The 19,010-nt window shown below is 43.0% G+C and overlaps 1 protein-coding gene across 12 annotated transcripts in view; it reads right to left on the reverse strand.

Moving 5' to 3' along the window:
* The window catches only part of PTPRD (protein tyrosine phosphatase receptor type D), a 1,247,124-nt gene that overhangs the window by 564,290 nt on the left and 663,824 nt on the right, over positions 1-19,010 (reverse strand). For all 12 annotated transcript variants that reach the window (XM_033918844.1, XM_033918800.1, XM_033918751.1 and 9 more), the window contains one exon: positions 13,390-13,523. In XM_033918844.1, the coding sequence (XP_033774735.1) occupies positions 13,390-13,523 (134 nt within the window). The remainder of the gene's footprint in view (positions 1-13,389; positions 13,524-19,010) is intronic.

Consider the following 19,010-nt stretch of genomic DNA (forward strand, 5'->3'; position numbering starts at 1 on the left):
ACTTGGTTTCAGTTCAAGATCCTTTTATACACATACAGTAGGTGGGTGGGGGGTGGGCTTATTTTAGGGGGTTGGTCTTAAGTTATTTATGTATAGTTTATTGGTGTTTTCTGAACATATTGCTAATTTATGTAAATTTTCTTACACTATATATCAACTATATTTTGCTATATAAAATTAATAAACAATTTTTAAAATTATATATATAAAATAAAAATAATGAGCTTCACAGAAAAAAAGGAGTGTTGTTTTTTTCAAGTTACATGTTGTGGAGCAATAGCACCATTATTAGGAGGAGGTTAAGGGCTCCTTTTACAAAGGTGCGCTAGCGTTTTTAGCGCACGCACCGGATTAGTGTGTGCTATAGCCGAAAAACTAGCACCTGCTCAAGAGGAGGCGGTAGCAGCTAGTGTGCGCTATTCCTCGCGTTAAGGTCCTAACGCACCTTTGTAAAAGGAGCCCTAAGTTAATGTAATTTTTTTTCAGAATATAGTGTTCAAATGACATTTGAAGAAATGTAAAGGTCCTCATGCAGGACTTTCCTGCACACTAAGCCATAAATTTGGTCTATTTCAATGATATCTCTTTTTGGCCATGCACTACCATTAGTGCGCCACTGTTGGAAAAAAAAAATTGGCATGGGAGCCCTTACTGCATTTACCCACCCACTCTTTTTACTAAACCGCAATAGTGGTTATTAGCATAGGGAGCCACGTTGAATGCTTTGCACTGCTCCCAATGCTCATAGAGTTCCTATGAGCGTCGGGAGCTGAACGGAACATTCAGCACAGCTCCCTGCACTAATAACTGTTATCACAGTTTAGTAAAAGTCAGTGTTATTCAGTTAGTGTGTGCTATCAGCATGTTAGCTGAACAGTTATTCCATGCCTATCCTTCATCTCTGGCATGCCCCTCAAAAAAAAAAAATAGTGTAAGATTAGTACACATAAATGGCAAAATGCTTTATTGTGTCCTCTTTTAGATAGTTTTCCTACGTTAAGTGTATGTTAGCACTTACCATGGTTTAGTAAAAGAGCCAATTAAACACATATCTGCACTATCGTGGTCACTTAACTCATTATGGATTAAATAGGGGCCAATTCAAGTATTTGGATCAAATTTTAAAGCACTTTGGCTTAGGCAAGATAATGAATTATTCTCATGATTTGTACAATAAGTTCTTAATTGGATAATACATTCCAATTCCCAAGACTAGCAGAAAAGTCATCCAGTGCTGCGACACACTCTAGCTGAACTGATTTGATTGGGCTGTGGATGAAAGGAAGCCAGAGCTCATTTCCACATACTTCTAACTCCCTTCTTTTCTGTTACTACTATAACTATAGCTAATGTCTTTTTTTTATATTGTAATTTTATTTGTTGCTGTCACAATTGCTATTGATTGTTCTTGTCTAGATCATTATTGTACAATATTTAGTTATTATGAAATTTATTTGTTGCAATACCTATATTATTGATCATCCTTGTCCAGATTTGTTATCTTAAAACTCATAGATAACCTGAATGAAGGAAGATCTGTAATGAGAGGGCATAGGATGAAGTTAAGAGGTGATAGGCTCCCGAGAAATCTAAGGAAATACTTTTTTACAGAAAGGGTTGTAAATGTGTGGAATAGTCTCCCAGAAGAGATGGTTTTTTTTTTATTGCTGGCCTCTACAGTAAAAGCTCTGACGCTCATAGAATTCCTATGAGTGTAGGAACTGTTACTGCAGTGGTTGGTGATAAAAAAAACCCCTAATGCGGATTTGTAAAAAGTGGCCTAAATTAGGTACCATTTACAGGATGTCTTAAGTGCCTAATGTATGGGCTCTAAGGAACCTGAGTAGGCTAGAAAATGTTTGATTTAACGATGACAAAGATATGGTAAATGAAGTTTTCTCTAATTAAATGACTACAAGGATGCGTTCTTGGTCTAGTCCTGTGCAATGTTGTATAAGCAGTATTACAGAAGGGTTATTTGGAAAGGATTGCCAGTTTTGCAGATGAAATTATAGATACCTTAAAACACTGTTCTTCAATGCAAGATTCATAAGCCAAGAGCAGCCCCTGTTGACCCCTCCATGTAAAGTTCCCCAATCCTCAGTTTCTCTTCCAGCTGCCCTGATCATCATCCAAACAATCTCCCAGTTCCACCCTGAAAAATTTAAGTTCACGAGAAGGAAGTGATGTCACCAATACAAATGGATCTTTGAGCTCCGTTTGAGCCCTGAGCTTAACCCTTCTTATTGCTGTGTCATTGTGCTAGAAAACATCCTACCTGCCTGCTACAGGTGCTGGGTTAGTGTGTGGAGGGAATGGCGACCCGCAGAAAGCTCCCCTGTGACAAATCGGGGCAGCGAACGATGGAACAGGCACTGAGCAGGGGCGCATGTGGCGGCGATGTTATGGAGTCGAGCGGGAGTGGCGCAGCGATCTTGGGGAGAGCCATTGAGGCAGTGGCTGATATGATCGCTGAGCCAGCCCAGGAGCGTCCACGTCCTGACCCGCTGACTAAGCTAATATGTAGCAATGGATTCTGGAAGTAAAGTCGGAGATCTCGGCTGTAGCGGTACAGGTACAGGAGGTGGTGCAGAAGCTCCATATGGACTTTGTGGAAGTGGTGGAGACCCGCCTGAATAGCTGCGAGGAGAGTGTGACGGGGGTGCAATGAAAACTGGAGGGTGTCTCAGCTGAATATCAGCTTTTTCTGGACAAGATGGAGGACTTGGAGAACCACACCCGGCTTAACAACCTGCGGGTGCGGGGCCTTCCCGATCGGCCAGAGTATAAAGATGTGCAGGCCACTGTGCTTAAATTGCTCCATTGGTTGCTGCAGAATGAGACCTTGGAACCGGGGATTGAAAGAGCGCACAGGCCATTGGGTCCCTGAGTTACTGATCAGCCCAAGGATATTGTGCTGTGCCTTCAGAGCTTTGTGCTTAAGGAACAAGTCTTGCGGAGAGCCCGGGAGATGGGTACGGTACCCTGGGAGGGTCATTGCCTGCAACGAAGTAACCTGAGATATCGCTGGACTTACCCCTTTGGGGTGGTTATTACTATTAATGGTGTGCATACTACGGTCACCTCGGTCTGTGATGCCCGTGATTTGCTGCAAAAGGAGGGGATTGAGGTCCTGGATGATTCGGGCCCGGAGCCGGAGAGGGGGCTCCGAGTGTGGGTCAGAGTCCTGCTTCTTTCTGCTGGCAGAGAGTGGAGTGTGGTTCCCGAGGAGGTCGATGTGGTCATGGTGGGGCCCCCCTATTCAGCTGCAGCGTAATCTTCCAATTACCTTCCTTGACTGATGATTGAGTGCCTCCACTGCACATTCTGGACCTGATTCACACTCTGTTAGTGACTTTAGATGTATGAGTGTGGGTCTATGGGGGGTGGGTTGGGTCGACCTTTCCCTATGTTTATGGGGTTTTGTGGCCTTGTTTGTGGGTTGAAGGGGGAGTGGTGGGGATTACATTGGTTGGGGTTACTGAGTGGGTGAGGGTGTGATCTGGTTTTCTGTTTGGAGGGAGTGAGGTGTGGGTTGGGGGATTGTTTGGTTCTGAAATCAACCATACATGAAGCAACTAGCCGCTTCATAAAATCAGTAAATAAACGACAAAGAAACAATAAACCCCAATGGTTCACCACGGAGATCTCGCACCTCATTAAGGAGAAGAAAAAAGCGTTTCTCTCCTACAAGCGCACAGAGAAAAGAGAGGCAAAGGTAGAATATAGGACCAGGTCTACAGCGGTCAAAATGGTAGTTAGGGAGGCAAAACTTCGAGTGGAAGATTTTCTGGCAAAAAGCATTAAAAAGGGGGACAAATCCTTCTTCAGGTATATTAGTGACAGAAAAAGGAACACAGGCGGGATAGTACGCCTTAGAAGACCGGATGGAAGTTACGTGGAAGCAGATTCCGATAAAGCCGAACTACTGAATGAATACTTCTGCTCAGTCTTCACCTGTGAGGCACCGGGACATGGTCCGCAGTTGAAGACAACACAAAGCACAGAAGACCCATTTCAGAATTTTGAGTTCACACCAGGTGAAGTTTACAGTGAACTGGCAAGACTCAGGGTGAACAAAGCCATGGGACCAGACAATTTGCACCCAAGAGTGCTCAGAGAATTGAGCGATGTCCTGGCGAAACCGTTAGGTGAGCTATTCAATCTCTCCCTAAGTAAGGGGAAAGTTCCCCTGGACTGGAAATTAGCTAATGTCATTCCTCTGCATAAAAAGGGTTGCAGGGCAGAGGCTGCGAATTATAGACCGGTGAGTCTCACATCAATAGTGTGCAAACTCATGGAAACACTAATTAAAAGCAAATTGGACACGATCTTGAATGAAGGGAATCTTCGGGATCCCAGTCAGCATGGATTCACCAAGGGTAGGTCCTGCCAATCCAATCTCATCAGCTTCTTTGACTGGGTAACAAGAAAGTTGGACTTGGGAGAGTCTTTGGACGTCATGTACCTGGACTTCAGTAAAGCTTCTGACAGTGTCCCACACCGCAGGCTGCTAAGCAAGATTGAATCGATGGGGTTAGGAGAGACACTAACTGCATGGGTCAATGATTGGCTGAGTGGCAGACTTCAGAGGGTGGTGGTTAATGGTACCCTCTCTAAAACATCGGAGGTGACCAGTGGAGTGCCGCAGGGCTCGGTCCTGGGTCCACTCCTTTTCAACATATTCATAGGGGATCTGACTCAAGGGCTTCAAGGTAAAATAACACTATTCGCCGATGACGCCAAACTATGTAATATAGTAAGTGAATGCAGTTTACAGAATTATATGGCGCAGGACCTGCTTACATTGGAAAGTTGGTCCTCAACCTGACAGCTAGGCTTCAATGCTAAGAAATGTAAGGTCATGCACTTCGGAAGCGGAAATCCATGCAGGACGTACTTCTTGAACGGAGAAACTTTAACTAGGACTTCAGCAGAACGAGATTTAGGAGTAATCATCAGTGCAGACATGAAAACTGCCAATCAAGCGGAGAAGGCTTCATCTAAGGCAAGGTACTGGGTTGTATCAATAGAAGTTTTGTCAGCCGAAAGCCTGAAGTCATAATGCCGTTGTACAGGGCCATGGTGAGACCTCATCTGGAGTACTGTGTGCAATTCTCGAGGCCACATTACAGTAAAGATGTGCGCAGAATTGAATCGGTTCAGTGGACGGCCACCAGGATGATCTCGGGGCTCAAGGGTCTCTCGTATGAAGAGAGACTGAACAAATTGCAGCTCTACACTCTCGAGGAACGTAGGGAGAGGGGAGACATGATCGAAACATTTAAGTACTTCACGGGACGTGTCGAAGTGGAAGATGATATTTTCTTTCTCAAGGGATCCTCGGCCACAAGAGGGCACCCGCTCAAACTCAGGGCCAGAAAATTTCATGGCGACACCAGAAAGTATTTCTTCACAGAGAGAGTGGTTGATCATTGGAATAAGCTTCCAGTGCAGGTGATCGAGGCAGACAGCGTGCCAAACTTTAAGAATAAATGGGATACCCATGTGGGATCCCTACAAGGGTCAAAATAAGGAAATTGGGTCATTAGGGCATAGACAGGGGGTGGGTAAGCAGAGTGGGCAGACTTGATGGGCTGTAGCCCTTTTCTGCCGTCATCTTCTATGTTTCTATGTTTCTACATGGTTGGGGGGATATTTGATCTTTGTGCACTGAGTGTGACTGTGGGGATGGTTGTTGCTTCAGTTTTGGATATTTGTGTAATGGGCGATGGGGACTGTTTACTTCCTTGTATGTTGGTGAGAGGTCTGGTGGATCTCACTGTGGGGGAGGGGGGATGGTAGAGTGGGGTGTGTAGGGATGGAGAGGGGTGGGTGGGGGGATGGGGGAAGGGATGGATCATTGCTATGGAGGTCTATTGCTGCTGGGTTTTATTTTTCCTGTGGTGGGGCTTAAGTTGGTCTCTTCTAACATCAGGGGTCTTAACTTTCCTAATAAACAGAGGGCCTTCTTCTGGGAGCTGATTCGACTGCGGGCTGCAGTTTATTTTGTTCAAGAAACACCTGTTGCAATATCATGAACACCTTTTCCGGGACTCTAGGTTTCCCCAGTCCTTTTGGGCCTCTCGGGTGGGCAACTCTAAGAAGGGTGGGGTGGGGATCCTGACCAGTAAGGGGGTGCACTGTGAGGTTCATAGGGTGGCCCGGGACCCAAATGGTAGGTATATCATGGTAGATGCTTTGATTGAGGGGAGCTTGTACTCTCTGGTTAACATCTATGCACCTAATGAGGGACAGGGTACCTTTTTTCAGGAGTTAGTGTCCAGGATTCTGCAGTTTAAGGGGGGATCTTTGATCCTTGGTGGGGACTTTAACCTTACTGTAAACCCTCACCTGGATAATTCAGGGAGAGCCGGCTGCTATGGGCAGCGGGATCGTAAGCTATTATGGGAGGCTCTTGCTTCGTTAAACGTTGAAGATGGTTGGCGTTGGCTGCATCCGCTGGTACAGGATTATACCCACTTCTCCAAGACGCATGCATCTTATTCCAGAATTGATTATATTTTTGTGGAGCGCAGACTGCTTCGAAGGGTGGATATGGCAGTGATTGAACAGGTTACTTGGTTGGACCATGCACCTGTCTGGGTACAGAGCTTGCGGGTGAGGGAGGTTGTTCGGGACGGAAATATTGGTGCTTTAATGATAGTCTTTTGGATGATCCCGGTGTGGTGGCTCAAATCGAGGGGTAGCTTCGTGAGTATCTGGATTTGAATTCGGAGTGTGATGTCTCTTCAGAGGATGTATGGGAGGGGTTGAAGGCTACCCAGAGGGGTCGTTTGATTGCTTTGGCCTCATCCAGACAGAAACGGCGTCGGGAGGTGGTTACTGTGCTGTTACATCGGTTAGGGAGATTGTAGGGTATGCATAAGCATCAACGTTGGAATATGGAGGTGGGAAAGTGGTTACAGCAGGCCAGGAGTGACCTTCAGGCTTTGGAGTTGGAGCGCTTACGCTTTAATTTACAACTTTTGCAACAGAAATATTTTGAGTTCTCCAATAAGGCTAGCAGGTTGGTGGCACATCGCTTGAAGGTACGTCAAACGCGCAATCATATTCTTTCTGTTTGGGCGGCCTCTGGGGAGATTTTGAGGAGGGAGGATGATATTAGAGCTTGTTTTTTGGAATTTTACTCTCAACTCTACACTCTGGAGGCGGAAGGGTCTCAGCAGGAGTGGGATAGCTATCTGGCTTTGGCGTCGTTGCCCTGGATTGCGGAGGTGGATGTGGGACGGTTGGACCACCCGCTTACGGTGATTGAGGTGAGGGGGCTCTACGGTCCATAAAAGTGAGCAAGTCTCCTGGGCTGGACGGTTTTACTGTATGGTATTATAAGCGCGTTCAGGATTTCTTGTTGCCTCCCCTCCTGCAGTTCCTTAATTTTCTAGAAGGGGATAGTAAGCTTCCCTTTTTCATGCGATTGGCAGGGGTTACTGTATTGGCAAAATAGGGGAAAGATCCTAAGCAGTGTGCCTCCTATTGTCCGATATCTTTGCTGAGGGTAGATACTAAGATTTTCACGCGGATTTTGGTGGACCGTTTGATGAGTTGGATTCCCCGGTTGATTCATCCTGATCAGTCGGGGTTTGTGGTTGGTCGGCATTTGGGGGATAATATTCGGCGGGTTTATAATTTGTTAGAGAGGGCCCGGGGGAGGGCACAGGAGGCAATTTACTTGTCCAATGATGCCGAAAAGGCCTTTGATAGGGTCTCTTGGGCCTTTTTGTTCCAAGTTTTGGAATCTATTTGCCTTGGGCCGCGCATGCGGGAATGGATCTGTATTTTGTATTCCTGTCCTGTGGGATGGATTAAAGTGAATGGGGGTTATTCTGACACTTTTTCTTTGGCACAGGGTACACGCCAGGGGTGCCCTCTCTCTCCCCTTCTTTTCACGTTGACGGTGGAGCCTTTGATGCAGCGGGTGCGGGGTAATAGAGATATTAGGGGTGTCTCTGTACCAGGGGGGATAATTATAGGCTGACCCTCTTTGCTGATGACCTCCTCTTTACGGTAGAAGACCCGGAGGTCTCCTTGCCGGCAATCCTGCAGGAGTTGGAAGCTTTTGGGGTGGTGTCAGGGTTTTGTGTTAATGTAGGGGTATCTGAGCTGATTAATGTAAATCTGTCCAATGATAGGGTGGAGTGTCTTTGGAGACGCTTTTCGTTTCGGTGGGTTAAGAACTCTCTGCAATATTTTGGGGTTTATTTTGGCCCACCAGACACTAGTGTTTATGACCTTAATTACCCCCCACTGTTTTGTCACATTCAGTTGGATTTGACTAGCTGGGGGAGCCAATATTTTTCTTGGTTAGGCAGGGTGGAGATAGTGAAAATGATGGTTCTGCCTCGCCTTCTGTTTTTGTTCCAAGTGCTTCCGGTGGAAGGGATAAAACGGAACATTCTTTGCTTTATCTGGGCAGGGCGTAGGCCATGTGTGAGTCGGAAGGTTCTCTATTTGGGTTGGAAAGATAGGGATCTGGCAGTGTACTATCAGGCTGCTCAATTGCGAGCTCTTCTGGAGTGGCAGACACAGGATCCGAAACCTTGGGTGGTGATTGAGCAGGACTTGATGAATGGGGTTCCGTTGCTATATCGTCCCTGGTTGCTGGACTGGTGTGGGTGGAGGGCGGTTTGTCCTCGGTGGACACTTCTTTGAAGGTTGGAAAATGGTTTGGAGGGGGCTGTTGTTGGATAGGCGTCACTCGTGGTATAACCTGTTGTGGCATAATCCTGATTTTGTGCCTGGTAGAGGAGAGGGGCTGTTTGTGCGTTGGGAGACCCAGGGATTGGTATGTGTGGGACAGTTGTGGGATCTGGCTTTGCACCGAGTACGATCCTTTGGAGAGCTTCAGACTCATTATGGTCTGCCTTCTCGAGATCTCTTCCCCTATTTACAAGTTCTTCATTATTTACAGACCTCGGGGATTGTGGGGGACCTGAGTGGAGGAAAGTACCCTTTGAGCTGTTACTGGGCCTGGTGCTTCAGAAGGGTGCTTTGTCGGCTCTGTATAGGTGCCTTAATGTTCGGGGAGATGCTATGCTACCTTAAAGGAAAGCCTGGGAGGGGGACTGGGAGTCCGCTATACCTCAGGAAACTTGGGAGGTTATTTGGAAGGAGGTGTCCTCTGCGAGTATAGTGGCCTTATTGGTTGAAAATGGGTATAAGGTCCTTTTAAGGTGGTACTACACCCCTCAGGCTTTGGCTAGGTGGCGAGGGGGTGGGATGGGTTTATGCTGGAGTGGGTGTGTGGAGGTGGATACGTATCTCCATATGTGGTCGTGTGGGAGGGTGCGGGACTTCAGGGCTGAGGTTTTTACTCATATATCTCGGATTCTGCATAAGCTGATCCCAATGGATTGGCGCCATGCCCTTCTATTTTGGCATCAATTGGATCTTGAATGCGGAGAATCCCTGTTTTGCAAGCTGGCTTTCACTGCCACCCAGTTGGTATTGGCCTCCTCCTGGAATCGGGTGGTGCCCCTTAATTGGAAGTTAGTAGAAAAATGCTTGCAGCACTGGCAGCTTCTTTACCAACTTACAGCCTTGCAGCATGGTAAACAGCATGGGTATGCCTCTATTTGGTGCAGCTTCCGGGTGAACTCCTTATAGGGTCCCATAGTAGGGTTGGAGAGGAGTGTTGTGTTGGAGGATGCTTTTTTGCCCCTTTGCTTTTTATTTTTGAGATAAGAGTCCATTTACTAGTTTGTGGTTTGGGTTATGGGATCTGTCCGGGGGGGAGGGGGGTTGGCAGGTTTACTGTGGGGTTCGCTTCTATTGCCTATATTATTGACTGGGTTTTAGTAGTATTATTCTCTACAGGTTCTACTTTTCTATACTTTTAATCAGTCTTGTTTGTATTTGCTGGTGTTATTCATTTTTCTTCAACAAATATAAAGCTTTTATTAAAAAAATAATTCTGTTCACTGCATATAGTATACATAAGTCACTTTGATTATACTCACAGAAAGGCAGTTTATCTTCTTTACCTCCCAGACATTCCTCTGACCTCCCTACCCACTATTCGCTTCTGAAGTCAAGAGTGATGCTCAATTGCTTCTGCCTCTGATGGCACCATCTTTCAAGTTCCAAATTCTCTTTCAAAGCCAGCTAGATTTGGTTGAAATTTCTGCTTAATTTAACAGTTAAAATTAACTATAGTCATGTCCATCCTGAGAATATTATAATGGCAGTGTCCCAGTCTGAAGTGACTACATAATCATAGTCATGTAGAAATACAAGATATGCCTTAAAAACTATAGGATCCTTTTACTAAGCTGCAATAAAAAGAAGCATTAGTGTGCCCTTAGGTTGGTTTTTCACATATGTTAAGGTCACTTTTACCACAGCCACAAAAAAATAAATATCAATTTTTTGGTATTAATGTCCATGCACTAATGTTGCCATTAGCTGATATAGGCACCTAACAACAGTTTAGGGGCTGAAGAACTTTTGTGAATGAAAGAAGAGCGGAACTTGGGCGTGATAGTAAGTTAAAGGAACAATAGATGACCAAATTTAGATTGAAACTAGATTCAGAAAAATAACAAAATTTTTCTTTGCCTCTCCACGTCAAAATTGCATTGAAATATTTCTGACTATAAATAAGACAATCTACCCAATTCACTCGACTATTAAGATCTTAGGTGTAATTTTGAATCAGTGTCTGACCATGAGGAACTAGGAAGATACTCTTATAAGAAAAGGTTTTCACTGCTTATTATCAGAGCATACTTTGATACCTCATCGTTCAGACTGTTAGTTCAGTCTTTGGTCCTGAGTCAATTGGATTACTGCAATATTGTTTATTTGACAGCTACACAGCAAAATTTGCATAGATTGTGCATTATTCAAAACGCAGCAGTCCAACTTATTTTCAAGTTTAAAAAGTATGATCATATTACTTCTTTTTTCATGAATTGCACTGGCTGCCGTTAGAGGGTGTCATTTCAAAAGATACTACCACCATCTTTTATCCTATCAGGCAGCATCTTGGGATAAAGACCTAAATCTCTTGATCACAATTTCTGGCACCTATCAAGAATTCAGGAGACACTTGAATACGTATTTGTTTACTAAGTATCTAGGTAACTAGGACATCTCATCCAATTGCTTTGCTTTTGTAAACTGCCTAGAGCGTCATGGTACAGAAGCAGATTGTTATGTTATGATGGTCTTAAGGTGTCCAAACAGGTTGAAAAGGTGAAGGTCGAAGTTGGAAGGATGCTTGGGTGCAAAGGGAGAAGAATATCCAATAAGAGAAAAGAAATATTGATGCTTCTGTATAAGACTCTGGTGAGACCTCATTTAGAATATTATGTACAATTCTGGAGACTGCACCTTCAAAAAGATATAAACAGATGAAGGCAACATAAATGGTTGATGGTCTATAATGTAAGGTGTACAGAGACAGACTTAAAAATCTCAATATATATACTTTGGAGGAACGGCGGGAGAGGAGAAATATTATAGAAATGTTTAAATACCTATGTAAAGCAGTAAAAAGTCTAATGAACTCATAGAGCAACCTACACTGTCTAGAGCACCAAATATATAGTCCAAAAAGGAAATAATATAATGAAATGTACTATAATAAGTGAAGGAGAGGGTCCTCAGTGTGAAGGATAAGCGAAAGGAGAAGTTCTCCAGCACTTTACACATACTGGTGAAGATATAATAACCTCCACCTGCACACCATCACTGGACCTCTCTGGTGTGCCCAAAATAATCACAAACAGTGAAGGACTAATCAAGTAATACAATAATCACAACAGTGAGGTGCTGAAAAAAGAAGACAGAGTAGGGCGTTCAGGGAGTTCCCCAGGGAGCTCCTCCTTTTCCATGACTGACTTGTGCTGGTGCCGCTCATGGCCTGATGATTGCCGTCCATCTTGCCTAACAGATTCCTGAGGAAGGGACCTAGTGTCACCGAAACCGGGCTTGGTAGAATCCTGATTGGCGGCGGTTTCTTTGCTTCATTGTTGATTCCAACTTGCCGGATCATGTTTGCAAGCTAAGTTGCCTTTTTTCATCTAGGAGTCGGCTGGGGAACTCCCTGAGTGCTCTACTCTGTCTTCTTTTTTGAGCACCTCACTGTTGTGATTATTTTATTACTTGATTAGTCCTTCACTATTTGTGATTATTTTGGGCACACCGGAGGGGTCCAGTGATGGTGTGCAGGTAGAGGTTATTATATCTTCACCAGTGTGTATAAAGCACTGGAGAACTTCTCCTTTCACTTATCCTTCACACTGAGGACCCTCTCCTTCACTTATTATAGTACATTTCATTATATTATTTCCTTTTTGGACTATATATTTGGTGCTCTAGACAGTGTAGGTTGCTCTGTGAGTTCATTAGACTTTTTACTGCTTTATGTGGTTTCTATTTAGTATCTTTGGCAGTATTATTTTTTGAGTCACTGTGTAAATACCTATGTGGCATAAATACACATGAGACTAGTCTTTTTCAATTGAAAGGAAACTCCAGAACGAGAGGGAATAGAATAAGGTTAAAAGATGATAGGCTCAGGAGTAATATAAGGAAATACTTTTTTTTACAGAAAGGGTGGTAGATGCGTTGAATACTCTTCCAGTAGAGATGGTAGAGACAAAGACTGTGTCTGTATTCAAGAAAGCATGGGGCAGGCATAGGATCTCTTAGGGAGAATAGGGGTGAGTGGATGCTGTGGATGGGCAGACTGGATGGGCCATTTGGCCTTTATCTGTCATCATGTTTCTCTGTTTCTATAATAGGCCAAATCAGCGCCAATAATTTGCAATTAGCGCCTCATAATTGACATTAATTGAAGTGAATTGAACATTAGGTGCACAACGTGTGCAAACCTAATTGCGGTTATAGGTGCTGACCTAAATGTGTATATAGTCAGGGTGAATTGTGGCCATGTTTTCAGGTTAGGCACCTGTTTTTCACTTAGGCATTGTCATGCGCATAACTTAAGTGCACACATTTAGGCCAAGAAAACCCTGGCATACATAGTGTGCACCTAAAACTTAGAATGCCTAGTGACACATAGGTGGCGCTAAGTGTGATTCTATACAGTGCACCTAACTTTTATAGAATTGCGCTTAGTGCAGATTTTTTAAGCAACATATAAAGAATTTGGGCCTGAGTGCGTCCTGCAGTCCACCATTTTAAGCTGCATTAGGCACACAAGCTTCTAATGCAGCTTAATAAAAGGACCACTTTATGCATTAAACCAGGGATACAAACATAAGACATTGCCACCAGATTGTCTGCTCTCTATCACAAATCAAACAGGAGGTTCATACAGGTCTAAAGGTCATCTAAACCACAGTCCTTCATATGTCAGCACAAAAATACATTAGCTTTTATGCAGCACTTTTAATTTACCTCATTACCAAAATCTCCATCTTTGTAAACCAGCTCATAATTTGATATTGTTTCAGAGCGTGGGGGAGTCCAAGAAAGTAATATACTTTTTTCGGATTCAGGTTCTGCTTTGAAGTTTAGTGGTTGACTTGGAACTAAAGGAGGAAAAAAAACATGTATTATTGAAAAACATTTTCATCTGTGATATCCTATTCAATCTTAGTCAAACATATTCAGAAATCAGCCCATATTTTTACTGATTTTATTGAAGTTGTGTAAGGTCACTATGCTTAAACAGCCTAGCAAGTGCAGTGACATATCTTGTATGGCATAACAGCTGAAGGCAGTATCAAGAAGGAATAACCACTCAGCACGTGAATACTTTTCACGTGGGATGGTATTTTGTACCCCACAGCTGGTACTATGAGCATGAATTTTTAAATTGTATAGACTGATTTGAGCTGATCTTGTGATAAATGAAATAAAAGCATCCAGTCCAGAAGTTTTAAAAATGTTTTCTTGCAATGCTGTCATTAGTTGGCTTGTGGTGTGTCCCCTACGTCCTACCATCAATAACATCAACACCAATCGGTTTAGGAGCTGAAACATGAGCTATATGTTTACACAGGTTGATATTTAAATTCCGAGATGTTTTGCCCAAAGATGTTTTCCACCCTATTGTGTCAGAGCTCATAATCCTATAAATCTATACAACTCATGGAACTATGAATGGACAGATTCTGTACAGAGTGGTAAGAAACATGAGGTTAAAAGGCCAATATGGTGAAGAATCAAAGGAGTCACTTTCAAGTTCTATAACTAAAAGCAACTACAGTGGAATCTTAGTTTACGAGCATAATTTGTTCCAGAATTATGCTCGTAAACCAAATTGCTCGTATATCAAAGCGAGTTTCCCCATAGGAATGAATGGAAACTCGCTTGATACGTTCTCTCCCCCCTCGAGGCTACCGGCACTGCTCTGTTCCCCCCTCGAGGCCACAGGCGCTGCTCCATACTCCCCCCCCCCCCGCGATCCGGCATACCCCCCGCAAAAGTGATTCTAGGTGGAAAGGGGAACTTAGTGTGGGTATGGAGCATGATCTGAGGGAAATAAGCCCCTATCACTACTTTTTCTCTTTGCCACTCAATGCCTTCCCTCTCTCCTTCTTCCTGTTCGTCTCCCTTGCAATCTCTCATTTGGATGCTCTTTCAGTTGGGCTGATGGAGATTCGGGTTGCACCTTTTCCCATAGGGAAGAAAGGGTTGAAACCTCCACCGGATCTTCCAATTTCATCTTCAGCTGGTTCAGTGGGTGGGAACCTCTGCCAGCTCTTGCACTATTGTCACACAAATCCAGGCGACATCGGCAGTGAGTTAGGGCTAGAAACCCCCATTGGCTGTTCAACTGTTGCACGCCAATAGCTCCTACTGAAACACATGCTACTCTGGCCACACCTATGGACACATGGCTCAACAGACAGACACATCTGTAACAATTGCTCTCCTATGCATTTTTATACATGATTTGTTCTATTTATTAAGCTGTGTTACCTAGTTAACAAAGGATTTACCAAAACCCATCTTGAGCCAGAAACAGGACAGAGACTGAGCTCGCAGGGATGGGGATGGAGCTTGCAGGGACAGGGCGTGGACAGGGACAAAATTTTCCCCGCGTCATTCTCTAGCTACTATTTAGGTTTCTGCTGGGGTTCTTCTGACCTGAATTGGCCACTCTTGGAAATAGGATACTAGGCTAGATGGACTTATATTCTCAAGTGTTGGTACACTCTAAATTGTATGCACACATGTGGCATATCTGTGAGCACATAGTTATATAATTGCCCTTATAGTTACCTACACATCTTCATAAAACACTAGTATAAACCATGTTGATAAATCTTTGTCCTGCAAAGCACGACGGTTTACAATCCTAATAAAAACATATAAAATAGAAAAAGGAATGTCATTTTAAAAATAGACAAGAACACACCAGTCATATAAAAGGCCAGATCCATTCATATCCATACAAACTCTAGCCCTAGCATATGTATTCTTCTCATCTGTGCAAGCTACCAGATTCAATAGTCAGTAAAGGCCTGGTTAAATAAATGAGTTTTTCAACATAGTTCAAAAAGTAGGAAACAATTGTTCCAGGCATAAATCCAGTGGTAAAGAATTCCAAAATGCAGGTGCAAAACAAGAGGACCCAATGTTCCACAGAAGAAGGAGCAATCCAGAAAAAACAGGCTGTGGAGAAACACAATGTTCTTGACTTTCCTTTATTTCTTCAAGGTATCTTCAAACAGTGTGGTAGGAATATGTCCACTTCAAATATATTGAAGACTAATGGGCCGTGTTTCGGCTGGCAAGCCTCTCTCAAAGGTCCTAAGGTATAAAGGTAAAAACAAAATCAAAGTAAAAATAAAGATGAGATACGAGTGTGAACAAAAAGTTTGTGTTGGAGTAGTGACAAATTTTGTGCCATGCCTGTGACTATTGGAAATTCAACTCCACATTTTATTTACGACTGTTATGCTGTTAGATATCACTTTTATTCTGCATTAGCAGAACACTTTGTTCACTTCCCAGGTGTTTACGTCTTCACCTTTCTTAAACTGGTTTGCCAACCATCCTCTAAAGAGCCTTAATTCAGTCTTTGTTTTTACATCACGATTTAAATGATATCTCTAATGCATAGGTAGTCTCACCTTCATTATATTATATATATTTCTCAAGTCTTACAGTACACGTTTCACATGATATTCACAGCCATGGCAACAAATATGCCACTACTCCAACACAAACTTTTGTTCACACTCATATCTCATCTTTATTTTTACTTTGATTTTGGTTTTTGTTTTTACCTTTATACCTTAGGACCCTTGAGAAAGGTTTGCCAGCCAAAACACGACCCGTGTCAGGTCCGTTAGTCTTTCCGTAACGCAGGTGATACAGCAAAAAATGTAGAATTATTTGTTGATTCCCATTTTCACTTTGATGGGTAAATTATATAGTAACTAATGGGCTCATAATCAAAACAGAAAAATGTCTAAAAACCGGCCTAAATTAGCACTTGGACAATCTAAAAGACAAGTCGTCTAAGTGCCAATAATCAAACTAGGTTTTAGATGTATTTAAAAATGACCTAGGCCTTCACAGTGCTGCTAAACGACAAGAGCTAAAAGGAGCGTGTCAAGAGGAGTGTCGAGGGCGGGATTTGGGTGAGCCGTGGGCCATCCTAGACTTAGTCATAATGCATGTATAACCAAAAGTTTTACAACACTGCCTTCCTAGATGGAACCTGGACGTTGCAACTTAACCCATCTAAAACCAGGTCTAAGTCACAAGAAGGTATCCAAAGTGACAAGATAAGCACTGCAGACACAAAGTATAGACCCCCACACACTGCCCCAGTGATCACTGCCCCCCCCTTAAAAATCGTAATAACAACTTTACATATCTGCCTCAAAAATATCAGCACCTGGCAGCCTGGCATAGGAAAGCCTAGTAGAGCTGCATAGAGGTGGCTTAAGTAGTATTGGGGGTGGTTTAGTGAACCATGGAGAGGAGGACCCATGCCCATAAGCCACTCTAATCACTGCATTCATGGTGAAAAATGTGCACCCCCCAAAACCCTCCAAGCCCTATTGTACTGCCACATAAGTGGCTCCTGCAGCCATAAGGGCTATTGGGGTGGTAGATATGTAGGTCTAGTAGATTCTGGGGGTGTTTTTTTTTGGGGGGGCTCACCATGACCTATAAGGGAGATGTATTGAGATGTTTATGTGGGACACTTTTTGTGAAGTTTGCAGCAGTGCCCTATAAGGTACCCCACTACTCTGGTGCCATGTCTGGGTGTCCAGTCCATCACTTTTCTAGGCATTTGTGACTTGGACAAATTTATGGATGAAAATGGGGTATAAAGATGGACGACTTAGCGGTCTGGACAATCAGATGGCTGGATGTACAGTTAGATGATTTTCTGAAAAAAAAAATATATGTTGGACGTATTTTTCGAAAATGGACCTTTTCCCATGTCTGACTTTTGTCCGACTTCGGGCAACTTAAGTCCAAAATGGACTTAGACGTTTCTTTTTATTATGCCCCTCTATGCATTTGTTAGTATTTATTTACTAGAGGAATATATGAATGGAGGTTTTTTTTCCTGCCCATGATGGGTAAGTACAGCACAAATCAAATGCAGGAGAGTGTGGCAAAGTGGTTAGAGCTGCAACCTCAGCACCCTGAGGTTGTTGGTTCAAACCTCATGCTGCTCCTTGTGACCCTGGGCAAGTCACTTATTCCTCTACTGCCCTAGGTACATTAGATAGACTGTGAGCCCACCAGGACAGATAAGGAAAATGCTTGAAGTTCCTGTATGTAAATCGCTTTGAGTGTGGTTGTAAAACCCCTATCCAGAGTATTATAATTACTGAAGCTTTTTCCTCCATAACATAGCATTCTTTTGACCTTTTGTCTTTTGATCCTTGGAAGAGTATTTACAAGGAACTAGTCTGTGTTTGATAATTTTGGAATTTTTTTTTTTTGCTGCTTTTTGAAGAAATTCACTCCAGGTAGTGTAAAGCAAGATTAATCCAGGTATAGACAATAGACAATTACAACAGAAAAATATATATATATTCATAGCACAGTACGTCACTTATGTCAGCACAATACACATTAAAATATATTAATAAAGGACAGAGGGTGTAAGTGGAGTTAAGAGAAATAAGACAGTGTAGCAGGAGTTAGACAGAAAAAAAGGGTGACTAACTTAAGGAAAAACTGAACATTAAATCAAAAAAAGATATGTGATCTCAGCCTATTCTACAACAAAACGCACAGAATTTTAAGCATGACCTAATTTTTTAACCATTTTATGTATCAAAACAGCTTTATAAAATTACTTCTTAGATGCTCAATTGGCTAATGGGATTTAAACCAGATAGTTTGGTATCAGGTAAAAGCACTGCATTACTGCCACCAGTAACAGCACATCAAATATGACCATCTTATTCCTCAGTAATGCAAGGGCTAACGTGAGCCAAGATATTCTCCAAACCTCCTCCCAAAGTGTTGTTCTTCCTACCCAGCAAAGCCTCAGAAAAAGACAATCACAATATGCTGGTCCACCCTCCTTGTATCCCACTCCTTTCGGTCAGGCCAGATCTTCCCCATTAGCAGTCCGACAGTAGCGGAAGGGAGTATGACTACATTGCCATGCAAAATGGCACCAACCTTAATAACATTAAGGGGTCAAAGTGTCAAGGTACATTAAGGCTAATGCAGCTTTAATGGACAATAAACAGCATTCATGTGTGTTCAACTACATTAATGTGGTGTTACCTAAATGTACTCATGCATTAGTTCATGTTAATGAGAACTAATGCCATAAATATATTAATGAGCTGTGTCATAGGAAATGCATGTAAAACAGTTCATTAATCCTAAAATAAGGTCAATGTAAAATACATTAGACAGCATGGTTTGCGTCAACTTCAAGGTTACATAAGAACTTTACTACATTTCAGTAGACTGAATGAGTTAGACCAGCACAATTTTGCATGGATTTTTTCATATCCATTTCACATCAATCACTGCACCTGTGGGGTAGGAAGGGGAGGCCCTTGCCAAGAGGCAAT

This window comes from Geotrypetes seraphini, chromosome 1, assembly GCF_902459505.1.
Source record: "Geotrypetes seraphini chromosome 1, aGeoSer1.1, whole genome shotgun sequence".
Taxonomy (NCBI): Eukaryota; Metazoa; Chordata; class Amphibia; order Gymnophiona; family Dermophiidae; genus Geotrypetes; species Geotrypetes seraphini.